This window comes from Entelurus aequoreus, linkage group LG11, assembly GCF_033978785.1.
Source record: "Entelurus aequoreus isolate RoL-2023_Sb linkage group LG11, RoL_Eaeq_v1.1, whole genome shotgun sequence".
NCBI lineage: Eukaryota > Metazoa > Chordata > Actinopteri > Syngnathiformes > Syngnathidae > Entelurus > Entelurus aequoreus.
Genome location: NC_084741.1, coordinates 50,315,453 through 50,331,262, shown reverse-complemented (window position 1 = coordinate 50,331,262; position 15,810 = coordinate 50,315,453). Strand labels below are relative to the sequence as shown.

The 15,810-nt window shown below is 36.9% G+C and overlaps 1 protein-coding gene across 3 annotated transcripts in view; it reads left to right on the top strand.

Moving 5' to 3' along the window:
* The window catches only part of LOC133660203 (CUB and sushi domain-containing protein 3-like), a 616,484-nt gene that overhangs the window by 480,393 nt on the left and 120,281 nt on the right, over positions 1-15,810 (top strand). For all 3 annotated transcript variants that reach the window (XM_062063483.1, XM_062063482.1, XM_062063484.1), the window contains exons 55-56: positions 5,553-5,738; positions 9,181-9,354. In XM_062063483.1, the coding sequence (XP_061919467.1) occupies positions 5,553-5,738; positions 9,181-9,354 (360 nt within the window). The remainder of the gene's footprint in view (positions 1-5,552; positions 5,739-9,180; positions 9,355-15,810) is intronic.

The window sequence follows — 15,810 nt, the reverse complement described above, 5'->3', positions numbered from 1 at the left end:
GCCAGCCTTATTGCTGCTAAAGCGATGAACACAATTCATTGTAAATGAATAATCCCAAATCATTTGTGAAGCGAAATGAAGTCACTCAATGAGGGACGTGATTAAGTTTTTTTTCAGTTTTCATCAGCCCATGTCCTCCTCCTCCTGCTTCTTTCGCCAACCAGCCCTTTTGTCGACCCTCATGACTCTCACTTGTGCCCGTTAGATTTCATTCTGGTTATCTTATTTTCTTCAAGGCTCCTCCTTTGTTCATGACCACCACACCAATGTTGGTCATTGTGCAGTTAGCCTCACTTTTTTGCCTTATCGGTGCCGTTTTTCCATTTACCCTTTTTTTTTGTCGAGTGTCTTCAGTCCCTGAGGTCAGATTGCATGCTTGAACCTTTTTGTTATTCATTCAATTTAAGTTTCTGAGAGCCTGCCTGCTTTCATGCTGCTGCCGTCTGCCTCTATTTATCATATCGTTTCCGTGACCCGTTTACCTGTGTCATATTTATTGCAGCGCGTATAAAAGTTAATGTGCGGTAACTTGAGACTAAGGGTAACTTTTTAGAGCAGATCTGAAATGGTTTCCTCTACAGTCTAAACATTTTGAGAGTTTGCCATCAGATGGAATAAAAAAATAAAGGTTTGATGAGTATATAAATGATGCCGTAAAGACAGACCTGGAAAAAAAACATGAAGCCATATTCGCTGTCATTATGCCTTTTGCTTTGTCAAAATATGTCTTTTCGTTGCTATAATTACTCACACTCAACTAGCTTTGCAGCACATTTGCATTATTGATGCAATTTGATGGTGCTCTGAACTCACGCTCACCCTCATCGTCTTTCAGCGCTCTGACATACCTTGTCAGCAATGTTGTTTTGAAGATTTAGCTTCTCTGATAACAGATGCTTGTGAATTTGTGACATTTGATTCGCCTCTTTTGTTTCCTCGGCTGTGCTTAATATAGCCTGGAAATAGTTGTCACTGCAGAAAAAAGTGTTTGCTCTGGTCACATGACTTCTATTTTTGTTTTAGTCATGCGAACAAGTGGCATTTATGCAAATGATGCATCAACTGAAACGGGGTGATTATGAGGGTGAGATTAGAAAAGTGCCTTGTGTTTTTTTTTTTTTTATTGTGTTAACTGCAGCTGACAGCTAGCTCGTTGCCTAGCACTCTCGCCTCTCAATCAGCGGACCCCAGTTTGAGCCCCGGGCAGGTCCAAGCATGTTATGTACGCCACTGTAAAGATCAGTGAGTGAGCAAATAATGTTCCACTCTGGCAGCGGTGCTTGCAACGTGACTCCAAGATGCAGAGACTAAAGGCCAAGTGCAGTTAAAAATGTATTTAATGACAAGAAAGAAGGAATGCAGCATGGAGGTGCAAAGTACATACATTTAGAAAGATAGGACGCACAATTGCCAATTAGCTAAGACTGTATGGAAGCATTATTGTAGCAAAATTATTTGAAAACGTGTATCTCAATCTGTACGCGGTTCCAAAACACATGTACGCGGCTCTAAAACACATGTACGTGGATCTAAAACACATGTACGCGGATCTAAAACTCACGTACGCGGATCTAAAACACACGTACGCGGATCTAAAACACGTGGATCTAGGACACACGTACGTGGATCTAAAACACACGTACGTGGATCTAAAACACACGTACACGGATCTACAACACACGTACGCGGATCTAATTGTTATTTTGTCTATTCTTATCTATTCTTATTTTACTGTTATATTTTTATTCTCATTGTTGCTTTTTATTTGTATTCTTATTGTAATATTTTTCTATTTTGTTTCCATTTATTCCCCCATTATTTACTTTTTACTTTTTAAATTCGATCTCAATTCTGTACACTGCTGCTGGAATTTTAATTTTCCTGAGGGAACTTTCCTGAAAGAATCAATAAAGTTATATCTATCTATCTATCTATCTATCTATCTATCTATCTATCTATCTATCTATCTATCTATCTATCTATCTATCTATCTATCTATCTATCTATCTATCTAAAACACACGCACGTGGATCTAAAACACACACTCGGATTGATATACAGACACTCAAATTAGTACACACGCATGCAAATTGGATTACACACGCACAAATTGAGATACACGTTTGCAAATAATTTTGCCACAATAATGCTTCCATAAGACTGTCCTTTGGACGGGGTTGGCATAAAAACCTCCTGATTAGTGATTGTCAGCGGCAAGTGAGTCTCCTAATTCCAAACCAGGGGCAGTTGCTCAAGCTTGGAGTAAAGTAGCAGGGGAACAAAGGCAGAGATGAAAAATTAAAGCCATGTGCAGGAAATAAAACAGAAAATACAGGAAAATAATATCTAAACTCATGTGGAATGTTGACAAATAAACGAAAGAAGATGTAGACAAGGCAGCGTGGTGTCGCAGTGGTTAGTACGTCTGCTTCTCGAGATGTCAGGAGATGTCAGTTTGAATATTCATTGGAACATGCTTGGTAAGATCATTGGAAACTCAAAATTGTCTACAGATGTGAATATGAATGTTTGTTTTGTCAAAACGTGTCCTGTGACCGACTTGTCACCGGTCCAGCTTATACCTTGCTTCATGTCCAAAGTCAGCTGGGATAGACTCCATCTCACCTGTGAACCTAATCAGGACTATCGATATAAAAACTTACGGGCTTAGTTGGTTTGACTGAGCTCTTAACTCAAAACAACATCGCCTATTGAAATGAATTGAAATCAATTTAATTGGTGCTTGCTCTTCCAAAACAACACCATTTTATCATGTGACATGCCTTTTAAAAAGAAAACAAGTTTTTATATAATAAATATTGTACACAAACAATACAATAAACTAACAACTACAGTAGTGTTATGAAATATTGTAATAATAATGTACATCATTTACCTTGGAGAGTGGACTTCCACTGTATCTCCGTTCAGCTACTTCTGTGTCAAACGTACCATAAGCAGCTTCTCCATATTTTCATGGATAAATGACCACTGTTTAGATAACATTTAAAATGATTTGCTGGCATAATTGACTTACTCTGTTTTTCTCAACTACAAGCACTGTCATATTTTGATGATTTCTTTCTTTAATTCAAGGAATACTGTCCACTTTTTTTCAGGACTGCCCTTCACACTCACTTTGTTTCATCCCGTGCTCAAAAAAAATAATTATGTAGCTCTCTAGCTATAAGGTAATGCTAGCGAGTAAGACCAGGGGCCGTATTTATCACGCGTCTTAGAGTGCCATTTTACACTTAAGTCCTGAGAATTTGCGAAATTTAGTCCTACTCTCAAACTTAATAATAAAAGCTATTTATCAACTTTCTTAAGTCTAAGAATCACTCCTACTCTCCACAATATTTAAGAGACCTTCAGAGGTGTCTTAAGTGGTTAGGAGTTGCCAGCAGGGGATGGCACTGAGTCGAGAGAGACGTGCGCGAACGTTCAGGGAGCGGAAGGATGTCCTGGCTTTGTTTGATGACGAGCAGCCGATCAAACGGTATCGTTTAGGCAGAGCGGGTATTATTTTTGTCACAGATTTAATAATTTTCGATTCCTTGTTGATTTCTGCATGTGGCTGCAGTGGGCTAGTATATATAGAGCCACCCACACCAGTTTCAAATTAGTTGCCTAATTAATGAATTGGAAAGAAAATGTTATGAGAGTAGCGTATGTGTGTGTGTGGCCCTTTAATAGGTGACAGCATGTGAGGTGAGTGACGTCAGTGAGTGTGTGGGCGAGAGAAGAGAGGGAGCGGTAGCGTGAGTGCGGGCGGGGACTAGTTTGTTTTGTATTATTTTGTAGTTTATTGTCAAAATATACACTCCCATTGTCCACTTAAATATTTCTAAGATATTTATTTATTCTTAGACAAGGGATTCCCTTCCGTGATTGGTCATTTCTATGGACACAGAAATGACGTTACCTAAAATTCCGCTTACGGCACATAGTAATGTCGTAATTCAGCTCTGAGTGTGACACTTAAGATTCAGTCCTACCCTTCGCTGAAAGGGTGAGTAAGACGCTTGATAACTAACTTTTAAGTGCAGCTTTCAGCGAATAATGTATTTACTCTTAAGTCAACTCTTAGCAGACTTCTTAGGAGTAATTCTAAGAAGCTTGATAAATACGGCCCCAGGTGTTTTGGTGTTTACTGTGACATTTGCGACGCCAACTAATAGCGGGGATGCTTGGAACACACATTTTTGCTTGCGTAAAGCACACAATTAGCCAAGAGACAGCTCTTATCTCAAAGTACTCTCAAATTGGGGCACTCTGAAGTTGAGGTACCAATGTACCATATACAACATAAAGTAGCAAGAAACACGTCAATAATGAATAAAGCAAAACATGTTCTAGACCAAAAATCACTCCATAGTATCTACTGCTCGCTAGTGTTACCATATCTGAGTTATTGTGTAGAAATATGGGGAAATAACTACAAAATTACACTTCATTCACTAACTGTGTTACAAAAAAGATCAGTTAGAATAATACATAATGTTGGATATAAAGAACATACAAACCCCTTATTTATTGAATCAAAAATACTGAAATACTGACATAGTGAATTTGCAAACAGCTACAATTATGTACAAAGCAAACTATAACCTGCTACCCAAGAATATACAACAATTCTTCTCAACAAAAGAGGATAAATATGTAATATGTAATTTAAAACATTTGTACGCACGTAACACACTTCCTTCATACTGATATACCTTCAGTATATCAGTATGTGGAATTAAATTATGGAATGGATTAAGCAAAGAAATCAAGCAATGTACTAATATGATCCACTTCAAGAAACTCTTCAAACTTAAAGTGTTTACAAAGTACAAAGAAGAAGAACCATGATAAACATTCTGAATGTATTTCCTCCATCTATTCATTTTCTAGATAATCTTACTCATCTCACCATATGAAATATAACTTACTTCACTTATTATGATGTATTTATTTTTAGTTAGTTTTGTTATTACTCATGGAGTATGCTGTTAATAAATAGAGAACAGGAAGTGAAGAAAAGTTTTAGCAACTGCAATGTAAAGGAAAAGGGGTAGGATTAAATAAGCTCTGCTTCCTTCTACTCCTTTTTGAACATGTTGAATAGAGAAACTGGAAATTGTGATGTATCATGTTGTATGTATGCATGTTCCAAATAAACAGAAACTCAACTCAACTCAATGTAATAACAAGAATGTATGTGGATTATGCTATCATGCTTACTGTATATCTGGCAAACAGACGCATCCATTCATCCATTTTTTTCCGGCTTGTCCCTTTTGAGGTCGCGGGGGGTGCTGGAGTTTATCTCAGCTGCATTCGGGCGGTAGGCAAGGTACACCCTGGACAAGTTGCCGCCTCATCGCTGTGACAAACAGACCATCAGTGTTAAAATATGACTGCTGTAGGACCATAATGGCAAAACTTAATCAACAGCAATTTTCCTCTTTTGACCTAAAATGTATTTGTTGTACTCAATGTAGTGTTACTGTTTAATAACAAATCAGCAGCTGTCCAACGTATTTGTCTTTTGCTGTCCCATACAGTGGTGAACTGCACAGATCCCGGCATTCCTGCCAATTCCATCCGTGAAAGCAAGATTGAGCACGGCAACTTTACATTTGGCAGCGTGGTGTTCTACGACTGTAACTCTGGATATTACCTGTTTGGCTCCTCGGTCCTCACCTGCCAACCAGCAGGTCATTGGGACAAACCTCTGCCAGAATGCATCGGTACAGTTATTATTTTATCGTGCAACACAAGATTTCTCTCTCTAGGCTTGTTAGTTTCATCCTCTCTTCTCCATCCTTTACAAATGTTGTTTGTCCTTCTTTTTTACAGCTTTAATAGCACAGGTTAATAAAATGTGTCTGGGGGCATTTTCTGAGATCTCTATGCCCCGGTAGCTTATTATTATTTTGTGTGGTACATAATCAATAGAATGTGTCGTAGGATGCTACAAGCTACAGCAAATCTTCTCTAAAAATGAGCCACTTGAGTTTGAACAACAACTTTTATGAGCTACTGCATATGAGGTTGTAATGTTGTTTCCAAACACCCAGCCCATTGTGCACAGTACTTACTGAAATGACTTCACATTTCTTCTCATGACACAGAAGGTAATTTTATGAAACGACAATGCAACACATTTGGACCTAATGCTTTTTTCGAGACTAACAGTGGTCAATTAGTTTTTTTGGGAAACACTTTGAATTTGATTGTGCTCAGTTGGGATCAATAGACACAAAGCAAATAATGATTAATGCATTATCGAATTGTGGATCGTAACCATCATGAAAATCGAGGGAACACTGTACTTTAAATTCGTGTGGACGTCGAGAAGCTGACATTTTAATAAAAACATAATATACTGTATGTCAATAGATATAATTTGCTAACTGTTAATTATCTCTAGTACTTTTCACAATTTATTAGACTCAGTACCAATTCTCGGTACCTGAGAATTGGTACCAATATTCAACAGTACCAATTTTCGGAATTTTTTTATTAATTGTTTGATAATAAAACCTATCGTATTAATGTAAGATTTAAACATGAGCTTTTTTCTTATTACATTTTTAAGTCTCATTTGCCAGTATTGTATGGTAGTCTCTGCATGATGTTGCAATTCCAAGACATTAGAGGGCAGTAGTTTATAGACTACTTTGTGTTGCCTCTTTAGGAAGTAGTCTTTGCAATAAAGCTAAACGATTGTATTGTCTTATGTTGCAGCCTACAAAGTATTTATACTGCAAGAAGTGTACTTATTACACACCATCTTGGTTATAGTTTTCATGATCAAATTTGGAGGTGTTGAAATTGCCATGTAAAATCGCTAATGCTAATCAGTGGCACGTACTGTATATGGCAGCGCCAATGTAAATTAGTATCATACTAATGCCGTTTGGAAAGGTGGGGCCTTACGGTCAAGCGTTTTCTATCAGGCATACTTGCTTTGTTGGCATTGAAAATTGCAACATTACGTAGAGACAATCTGGCTGAGTCCGCTCAGAGGTCTGCCTGAGTGCTTGTTTCCCCACCAAGTATTCAAGCCGGCGTTTAGTCTGCAACTGGACCTAACGCATACTTGCCAACCCTCACGTTTTTAGCGGGAGAATCCCGATATTCAGCACCTCTCCCGACAACCTCCCGACAGAGATTTTCTCCCGACCAACTCCCAGTATTCAGCCGGAGCTGGAGGCCACGCCCCCCAAAAAAAAAGTCTGCCGCAGCTGCGATTGGACCTGACCAGCCTCCGGGTACAAGTACTGGAGTACTATTTGCTTGCCAGGGAAGATCTTCCCCAGGAAGCAAGGATTGACCGGTTTTGGGCCATGCTAGGGAGAGATGGAAGATTCCACACTCTCGTGCATTTGATGAAAGCACTTTTGTGCGTGCCACACAGCAATGCATCATCAGAGAGGGTGTTCAGCATGGTTAGAAAAATAGTGACAGAGAATAGAAAGAGGATGGACAATTCAACCCTTAACAAAGCATTGTACTTTTAAGTACAAAAATGAGTAGATGAGTGTTGTGTGTGTGTGTATATGTGTAAATAAATGAACACTAAAATTCAAGTATTTCTTATATATATATATATATATATATATATATATATATATATATATATATATATATATATATATATATATATATATATATATATATATATATATATATATGTATATATATATGTATATATGTATATATATATGTATATATATATGTATATATATATGTATATATATATGTATATATATATATATATATATATGTATATATATATGTATATATGTATATATATATGTATATATATATGTATATATATATGTATATATATATATATATATGTATATATATATATATATATATATATGTATATATATGTATATATATATATATATATATATATATATATATATGTATGTATATATATGTATATATATATATATATATATATATATATATATATATATATATATATATATATATATATATATATATATATATATGTATATATATACATATATATATATATATATATATATAATCAAGCATAATGAACGTCTGTTGCTGGCGAGAAGTGGTATGTACTTTACCTGCGAGAAGTGCTCAGAACTGTGTCTTCCAACTGATAATACCGTGACCCAAGTGGACTCACAGTGTCACAATTTGCACTGTTTTGCAGGACACTGTAATAAAATAAATTCATAATCCACCTGGTGCCAGTGATATGTTGAAGCGACAGCATTGTGGAGCTGCATTTTGCCACATACAGTTGTGGACCGTCACACATATATATATATATATATATATATATATATATATGTATATATATATATATATATATATATATATATTTATTTATATATATATATATATTTATTTATATATATATATATATATATATATATATATATGAAATACTTGAGTTGGTGAATTCTAGCTGTAAATATACTCTCCTCTTAACCACGCCCCTAACCACGCCCCCCGCCCCAACCACGCCCCCACCCCCGACCAAGCGCACCCCCACCCCCCGACATTGGAGGTCTCAAGGTTGGCAAGTATGACCTAACGTCACTAGCAACAAAGCAGTGGAAATATGGCGCAGTTTGATTTTACGTGAACTTATGCCCAAAATTTGGTCGGTGCCTATAACAGTACGGCATTCGCTACCCATCACGAATTACTACACTAAATATTGAAAGTGATGAGTGTTTTGCAAAATGAACATTTCAGCAGCTATAGATACAGTGCGACAAATTTAAATACCAAACCAGGTAATACTTGCTCTTAAACAATCAATGTTCATGATTGATTTTTTTTGGTGAAAATAAAATACTTTTTCAGTATTTTGCAACATCTGTCTGTCATTGTGTCATCTTTAGTATACTGTATTACTATAATGAACTTTACAGACTAATATTCTGATATTTTTACTTTACAGACTAAGTACTATTGTATACTATTTTAATACTATGTGATCAGTCTATTATAAATGAACACTTTCTATTTTCTTGCCCTCAATACAACAGTAGGAAATAGTGTCAGTAAAATAAGTGGCTGTGTGGATAGTTATTTTGTGGAGGGTGTTGAGCTGTGGTAATACCAATTCCACCATTCATTTGTTTTTTCATTGACATTCTTATTTCCATCTTTCTCTCGGTCATGCAGAAGTGAACTGCGGCCACCCAGGTAGTCCTCCACACGCAGCGATGATTGGGGAAAAGTTCACCGTTGGTTCTTCAGTCCGGTATTCCTGCTCTGGAGATCGCCAGCTCATAGGAGACTCGTCACTCACTTGTCAGCTTAATGGTCATTGGAGTAGCCCACTGCCCCACTGCTCAGGTACAAACACCCACTCACACACACACACACACACATGATGTTGCATATGCAAATGTGTGCACGCATTAGCGCAAAGGTTTTTTTTTCTATACTGTCTTTCTTTGACTCTGATATAAAAGTCATCATTTTAATTCAAAATAATTGCTTTTTGGGGGGGTTTATTCGACATACATATTATGTATTTTGTAAACACCAGATGCATTGACCTCCACTGCTCAAAATCAAACAGCCCAAGTCTCAAAAATGTAATATCATATTTGACAAACTTGATTAGTTACATAGTTTAATTTGTTAAAAACAAAATAAACTAAGAACACAAATCATTAACCCAGCCACTTAGACCTGGATTTAGAATTATACTCAAAATCAGTCATTAGATCATAGGCGGATCCAATTTGAGGAAGGGGTACTGTACTGTTAGATGAAATGAGATCGGTTTCTTCCTCCTCCTTTTTTGGATATTGTTTAAATGTGCAAGTATTAAAGTTAAAAGTTTAAGTACCAATGATTGTCACACACACACTAGGTGCGGTGAAATTATCCTCTGCATTGACCCATCACCCTTGATCACCCCCTTGGAGGTGAGGGGAGCAGTGAGCAGCAGCGGTGGCCGCGCCTGGGAATCATTTTTTGGTGATTTAACCCCCAATTCCAACCCTTGATGCTGAGTGTCAAGCAGGGAAGTAATGGGTCCCATTTTTATAGTCTTTGGTATGACTCGGCCGGGGTTTGAACTCACGACCTACCGATCTCAGGGCGGACACTCTAACCACAAGGCCACTGAGTTAAAACACATGTCTGAAATATTTGCAGCACACATGCTCACACCGTTTTGCCCGCAACAAAAAACACTGCATCATTTGTTTTGCTTTTAATTGCTAATCTAAAGTGTTGTGGTTGTTCTGTTACATCATTACGTATACAAACAGCCATCCCAGCGCGTCATAGTTCTGTGAGAAACTTGTGACCAAAAGTATCCCATCTAATTGCAATCAATGACTTTGACAAAGTGTACTCATGAAGTGATTCATGAGATGATACTAAAAGTAAAGCAAAGGCATTATTTCTAGCATGGTGTAGCATCCTAGATCCCACCTTAAAATTGCACTTCACTGCTACTTTACCATGCTTGTGCCTTAGTACATATTTTAATAGCAACCAAGCTTTATTCCTGATTAGTGAGTGAGAAAGGTTAGAATATGTAATAGACTGTCCCAGTAGTGTGGCAGCTCTGGCCCTAAAAGACATTTGGATAATATTTTTGTATAAAGTTCAGACAAATTATAGACCAGTACTGTTCATAGCTGACTGAGCACATTTACTGGACCCAAACTATTCCCCTGTGGAGCTTTTACAGAATTTTTTGAAACAGCACCTTTGTGCCAAAATAATGGGCCATTACAGTCCACAAGGTCCTGTCGGACAAAAAAAAAAAACATTTCAGATTTTCCAACATTAGACCCGACTCACTGGTGGACTATTTGATGTGTCTGCAGAAAGCCAAAAGTGGAAAATACCTGAAACAATAATACTCGCTCATCTGTCTTCTTCCGTTCAGGGAACTTATGACCTCATTGCGTGAAAGCAAACTTTACCACAGACTTTACCGAAAATCAGGCAGTAGCAAGAAACGATTCAAGCAAGCTTTTTCTTGCTAGGTATTCTTCTAAGTGAAATAAAGTACCCCCCGCGCCGCACCCCCTTCCTAGTCACTCCAGCACTCAGCCTCCATCATACTTAAGCTCTTTCAACCATTTAAGCGGATTCTCTTTTTCTTTCAAATGCTCACATGTTTTCTTCCATTCACCGACCCAGATATGTTAGCTGACTTGTTGGACAGTGGGTTTTTTCTTCACATTGCACTGTACTTCCCTTCAATGTTTTTACAGAGTAGCATAGGCGCCAATCTACATTTCTGCCAGTGGGTGCTCGTGTGTGTGTGTATTAAAAAATAAATAGACGTTTAGCGAAGTTAATATCCCATATGATTTGTGGCTTTATTATTTTGTAAAACGGATCAAACTCGCCACAAAATTCCCTACAACACGGGATTGGCGCTTATGCAGAGTAGTCACTGGACAAGTAGTGGCGAAAGGGAAGTTGTCCGAAATGCAGTAAGGGAGGCACATAATTGTTGAATCTACAGTACAAGACAGGTTTGCATTTATCCTTTGCTGTTATTTTGCAAAAATAGAAGGATGAACTTAGATATGTTTATATTCTTGAGTATGTGGGTTTAAGCCTTCACGATTAATTTTAGAAAAAATACATGTGTGTGTGTTCGTGTATGTGTGTGTTTTAAGCAATGAAGAATGCATTTTTTCCTCATTACTTAGTTAATTGGGCTATCTGTTATTTAAATTACATTTATTTGATTAGCACCCTGCTGTCATGACAAATGAAGCTCTTAGAAAGTGGTGCTCTGCAAAATTCCATAATTTCTTTTCACTTCATTTCTTGGCTTCATTTTTGTGTGTTGCCAACATGACCGCCATGTTTTTGTTTTGTTTTTCACTAAAGTCATGCTAACTGGACAACACAGCATGTTTTTAATGCAGTGAGTCCCCGAGGCCCACTGGTAGTGATTTTGGTAGGTCCCTGGGAAATTCAATGAATCCCAATTAAAAAATACATATTTATTTCTGTTGCTTGTGTTAGTCTTTTTCTTATATTGTAGCATTAAACTCCGTTGATGGTGGTATGGTATAATATGGTTATAATTAGCGGAATCATTATTTTATGTTCCAAATGTGTCTGAAATTAAACAGATACATTTCCAAATTTTGTGTTCTCTTTTACCTGCTTACTCGAGAAAAATGTTGATCTATTCGTAAGCGCAGACGGCATCTGACTTTAATAAAATGTTGACTGCTGTTCAAAGTATTTTTCATCATCGTCACTGCAGTATGTTTTTTTTTTAATTTCATTACAGTGTGTCCCCTAAACCAGGGGTTCTAGAGCTTGTTGCTATCGGGTTGAAACTTTTCTGAATTAGTGTGAAGTGAATAATATATATATTGCGCTTTTCTCTAGTCACTCAAAGCGCTTTACATAGTGAAAGCCATAATCTAAGTTACATTTAAACCAGTGTGGGTGGCACTGGGAGCAGGTGGGTAAAGTGTCTTGCCCAAGGACACAACAGAAGTGACTCGGATGCCGGAAGCAGGGATTGAACCTGGAACCCTCAAGTCAAATAATATTAAACCATGCGTTAATCACACAGATTATTAATATGGTTTGGGCTGATTATAAAGATAAATACTGATCAAATATACTGCAAAGGAAGGGACTCATAATAACAGATGAAAAATCAATGTGCATACAATTGTGCACTGCTAAAATAAACACATTCTAAGTGAATTAATGATAAATTATAATATATAGTGTCAATAAAATTTAAGTGCAAATGAGCTTAACCACTTTAGTCATAATTTTTGCTCTGAAGAATTTTCTCTAGGACTTCAGCTCCGGACTTCTTCTGTTTTTTTTATATTGTCACTATTGCCAAAAGTGGGGCAAAAGTGTATTACAGACCATACGGACGACAGCTGAGAAACAGATATTTTTTGGCGCCCCTCAAAAGGGAAACATATTAATTTCACATTTTAAAGTTAACTGCTGACTTTAAAGGACTTTTATACTATATTCTAATTTTTTTTAGTTTCAGCTGTTTAATATAATGACTGAGAGAAAACCTAGTTGGAGGAAAACATGCAACTTTTCTCTGACTACAATTGAACATTCACCTATAGTGTCTACTGTAGCAAATAGACCACAAACTTGGTCGCTGCTCGGTGACATTCGTCTAGCGCAGGGGTGTCAAAGTCATTTTAGATCGGGGGCCACATTGAGAAAAATCTACTCCCAAGTGGGCCGGACTGGTAAAGTCACGGCACGATAACTTAAAAATAAAGAAAACTTCAGATTGTTTTCTTTGTTTAAAAATAGAACATGCACATTCTGAAATTGTACACATTAGAATGTTGTTGGGTGTTGTTTTACACTTACATGTTGCGGTTAATAATATCTTATCTTTATTTGTCGTTATTTATATTTTCTGAATAAAATATGTGATAATGTTCATCAGTCAACTCATTGGTGTTAATTTTCAATCTATCAAGATACAAAAATGATATCAAAATCAAATTACAGTATGTTATTTATGTAGTTTGATCATTTTGCTTCACTGATGTAGTAACATATGGTTTATTTTGTACATATGTAGCATCATCTACAAAGATACAAAGTGGACACATTTAGAACAGCTGTTTCTTTCATAAAAAAATGTCCAGTTAATTTTTATACTTAGCAAACTCATCCCGCGGGCCGGATAAAACCTGTTCGCGGGCCGTACGTTTGACACCCATGGTCTAGGGGCAGACATGAACTAGAGCCGGAACATAATCTGTTTCGCCCCATGCTAATCTAAATAAGAAGGCATTCATTTTAATTTAACAAATAGCGCTAACTATAACATTTCAACGTGGCCCACTTTATATTTTCAATTTATAGAAATGATTCCAATGGTTAGAATCTGCACTTTTGAGTGAACATATGAAGCTCTGCTTCATTCAGACGAGAAACAGACAGAGTAGGGCAGAGTGGGAGGGGCTTTTTTACGGTGCGGCGAGTGTCAGACGGAGGCATATTTCTACAATGAAGTTCTGCAAAACAGAGATATTATATCGAGTATGTGGATGTTTTTTTTACCTTTTCGGTTTATGTTTCGCCATGTTTGTTGCATCTTTGTTGCTCTTGCTGGATTATAAAAGATGTCGGTCAAGAAAGTGGTTTACAGTAGAGGCGCAATGTTCATATATTATTAATATATGAACGGGCAGTATATATATACTGTATATATAGGGACGGTGTGGCGCAGTTGGGAGAGTGGCCGTGCCAACAACCTGAGGGTTCCTGGTTTGATCCCCACCTTCTACCAACCTCGTCATGTCCATTGTGTCCTTGAGCAAGACACTTCACCCTTGCTTCTGATGGGTCGTGGTTAGTGCCTTGCATGGCAGCTCCCGCCATCAGTGTGTGAATGTGGAAATAGTGTCAAAGCGCTTTGAGTACCTTGAAGGTAGAAATGCGCTATACAAGTATAACCCATTTAATATTCAGTGTTTTATTGTTTATAGTTAGTATCGTAAAACCCACATTCTGTATGCGCATGTACATTCGGAGTGTCTTGTCAGTAAAAAACTAAAAAGACCATCTGAAAAAAGGAATGTACTTTAGATTTTGTACTGAACTATATGACAGTCAGAATGTACATACAAATATAGAATGTGGGATTTACAATATTAACTTTGAACAATAAAACACTGAATATTGAGAATATATGAACGTTGCTCCTCTACTTACCAACCACCTCCTTGATCGACATTTTTTATAATCGAGTAAGAGCAACAAACACAAGAAAAATAAAGGCAAAGGGATAAAAAAAAAAAATCCACTTATTCGATACAATAAATATCACTGTTCTGCACAACTTTCTACAACAAAGTTCTGCAGAACAGTGATATTACATCAACCATCATTATCCAGCACCATTGGTCACATTGTGTAATACAGTCAGTTGAACTGCAAATCATGACACGTACTAACTCGTATATACGTCACATAAATAAGTGCAGATTTTAGCATGCTGTGTGTTCAAATGTTTCAGCATATTGCTGGCATGTCCTCCTCTTGATGAAATAGCAGCCTTGTAATTATTACGCTGCGCTATTGCAGTCTTTTCTTGTAAAATGTTTTTGTTTGTTTCGACCGGGCATCGCCATCTTGAGATTTGACATCACCACGCAATACGCACGTCATTCCTACCCGGAAGAATCGATAAGAGAATCGCTTGACACAATAGCAAGCGATTCCAAGGAATTGGTACACTGGGAACCGGCTCTGAACAAGAACTGGTTTTCAATTCCCATCCTAAGCTTTAACTAATTACTATTTTGATATATCACTAGTCATTGACTATTTTAACGATGAGTAGAATCATTGAATTATGAAGGTACACCTATTAAGTGGCTCTAATTTAGCCATTGACTTTTAAATTCAGCTTGAGATAATGTTAGGCATGTGTTATCTAACAATAAAGATGACTATTTTATCCAGAAATGTTTATTTATACTGTACTGTAACTGTGCTGTTCATTAGGCTGTTACAAAAAACAATAACTAATCAACTTTCCATTTAAAAAGCGTTTTTTTTCTCTAATAAATGCATATCACCCACAATGAAATAGCACTGTATGCGAACCATTCGCAATAATGTCATAATCAAGAAATTCAAGTTCAAATTGGATACTCCAAATTGTACAAAGTTGTGAATGTGAGTGTAAGTGATTGTTTGTCTCTATGTGACCTGTGATTGACTGGCGACCAGTTTCACCTTAAGTCAGCTGGGATAGGTTCCTGTTAATTGTGACCCTAATGATTAACAGTGGTATATAAA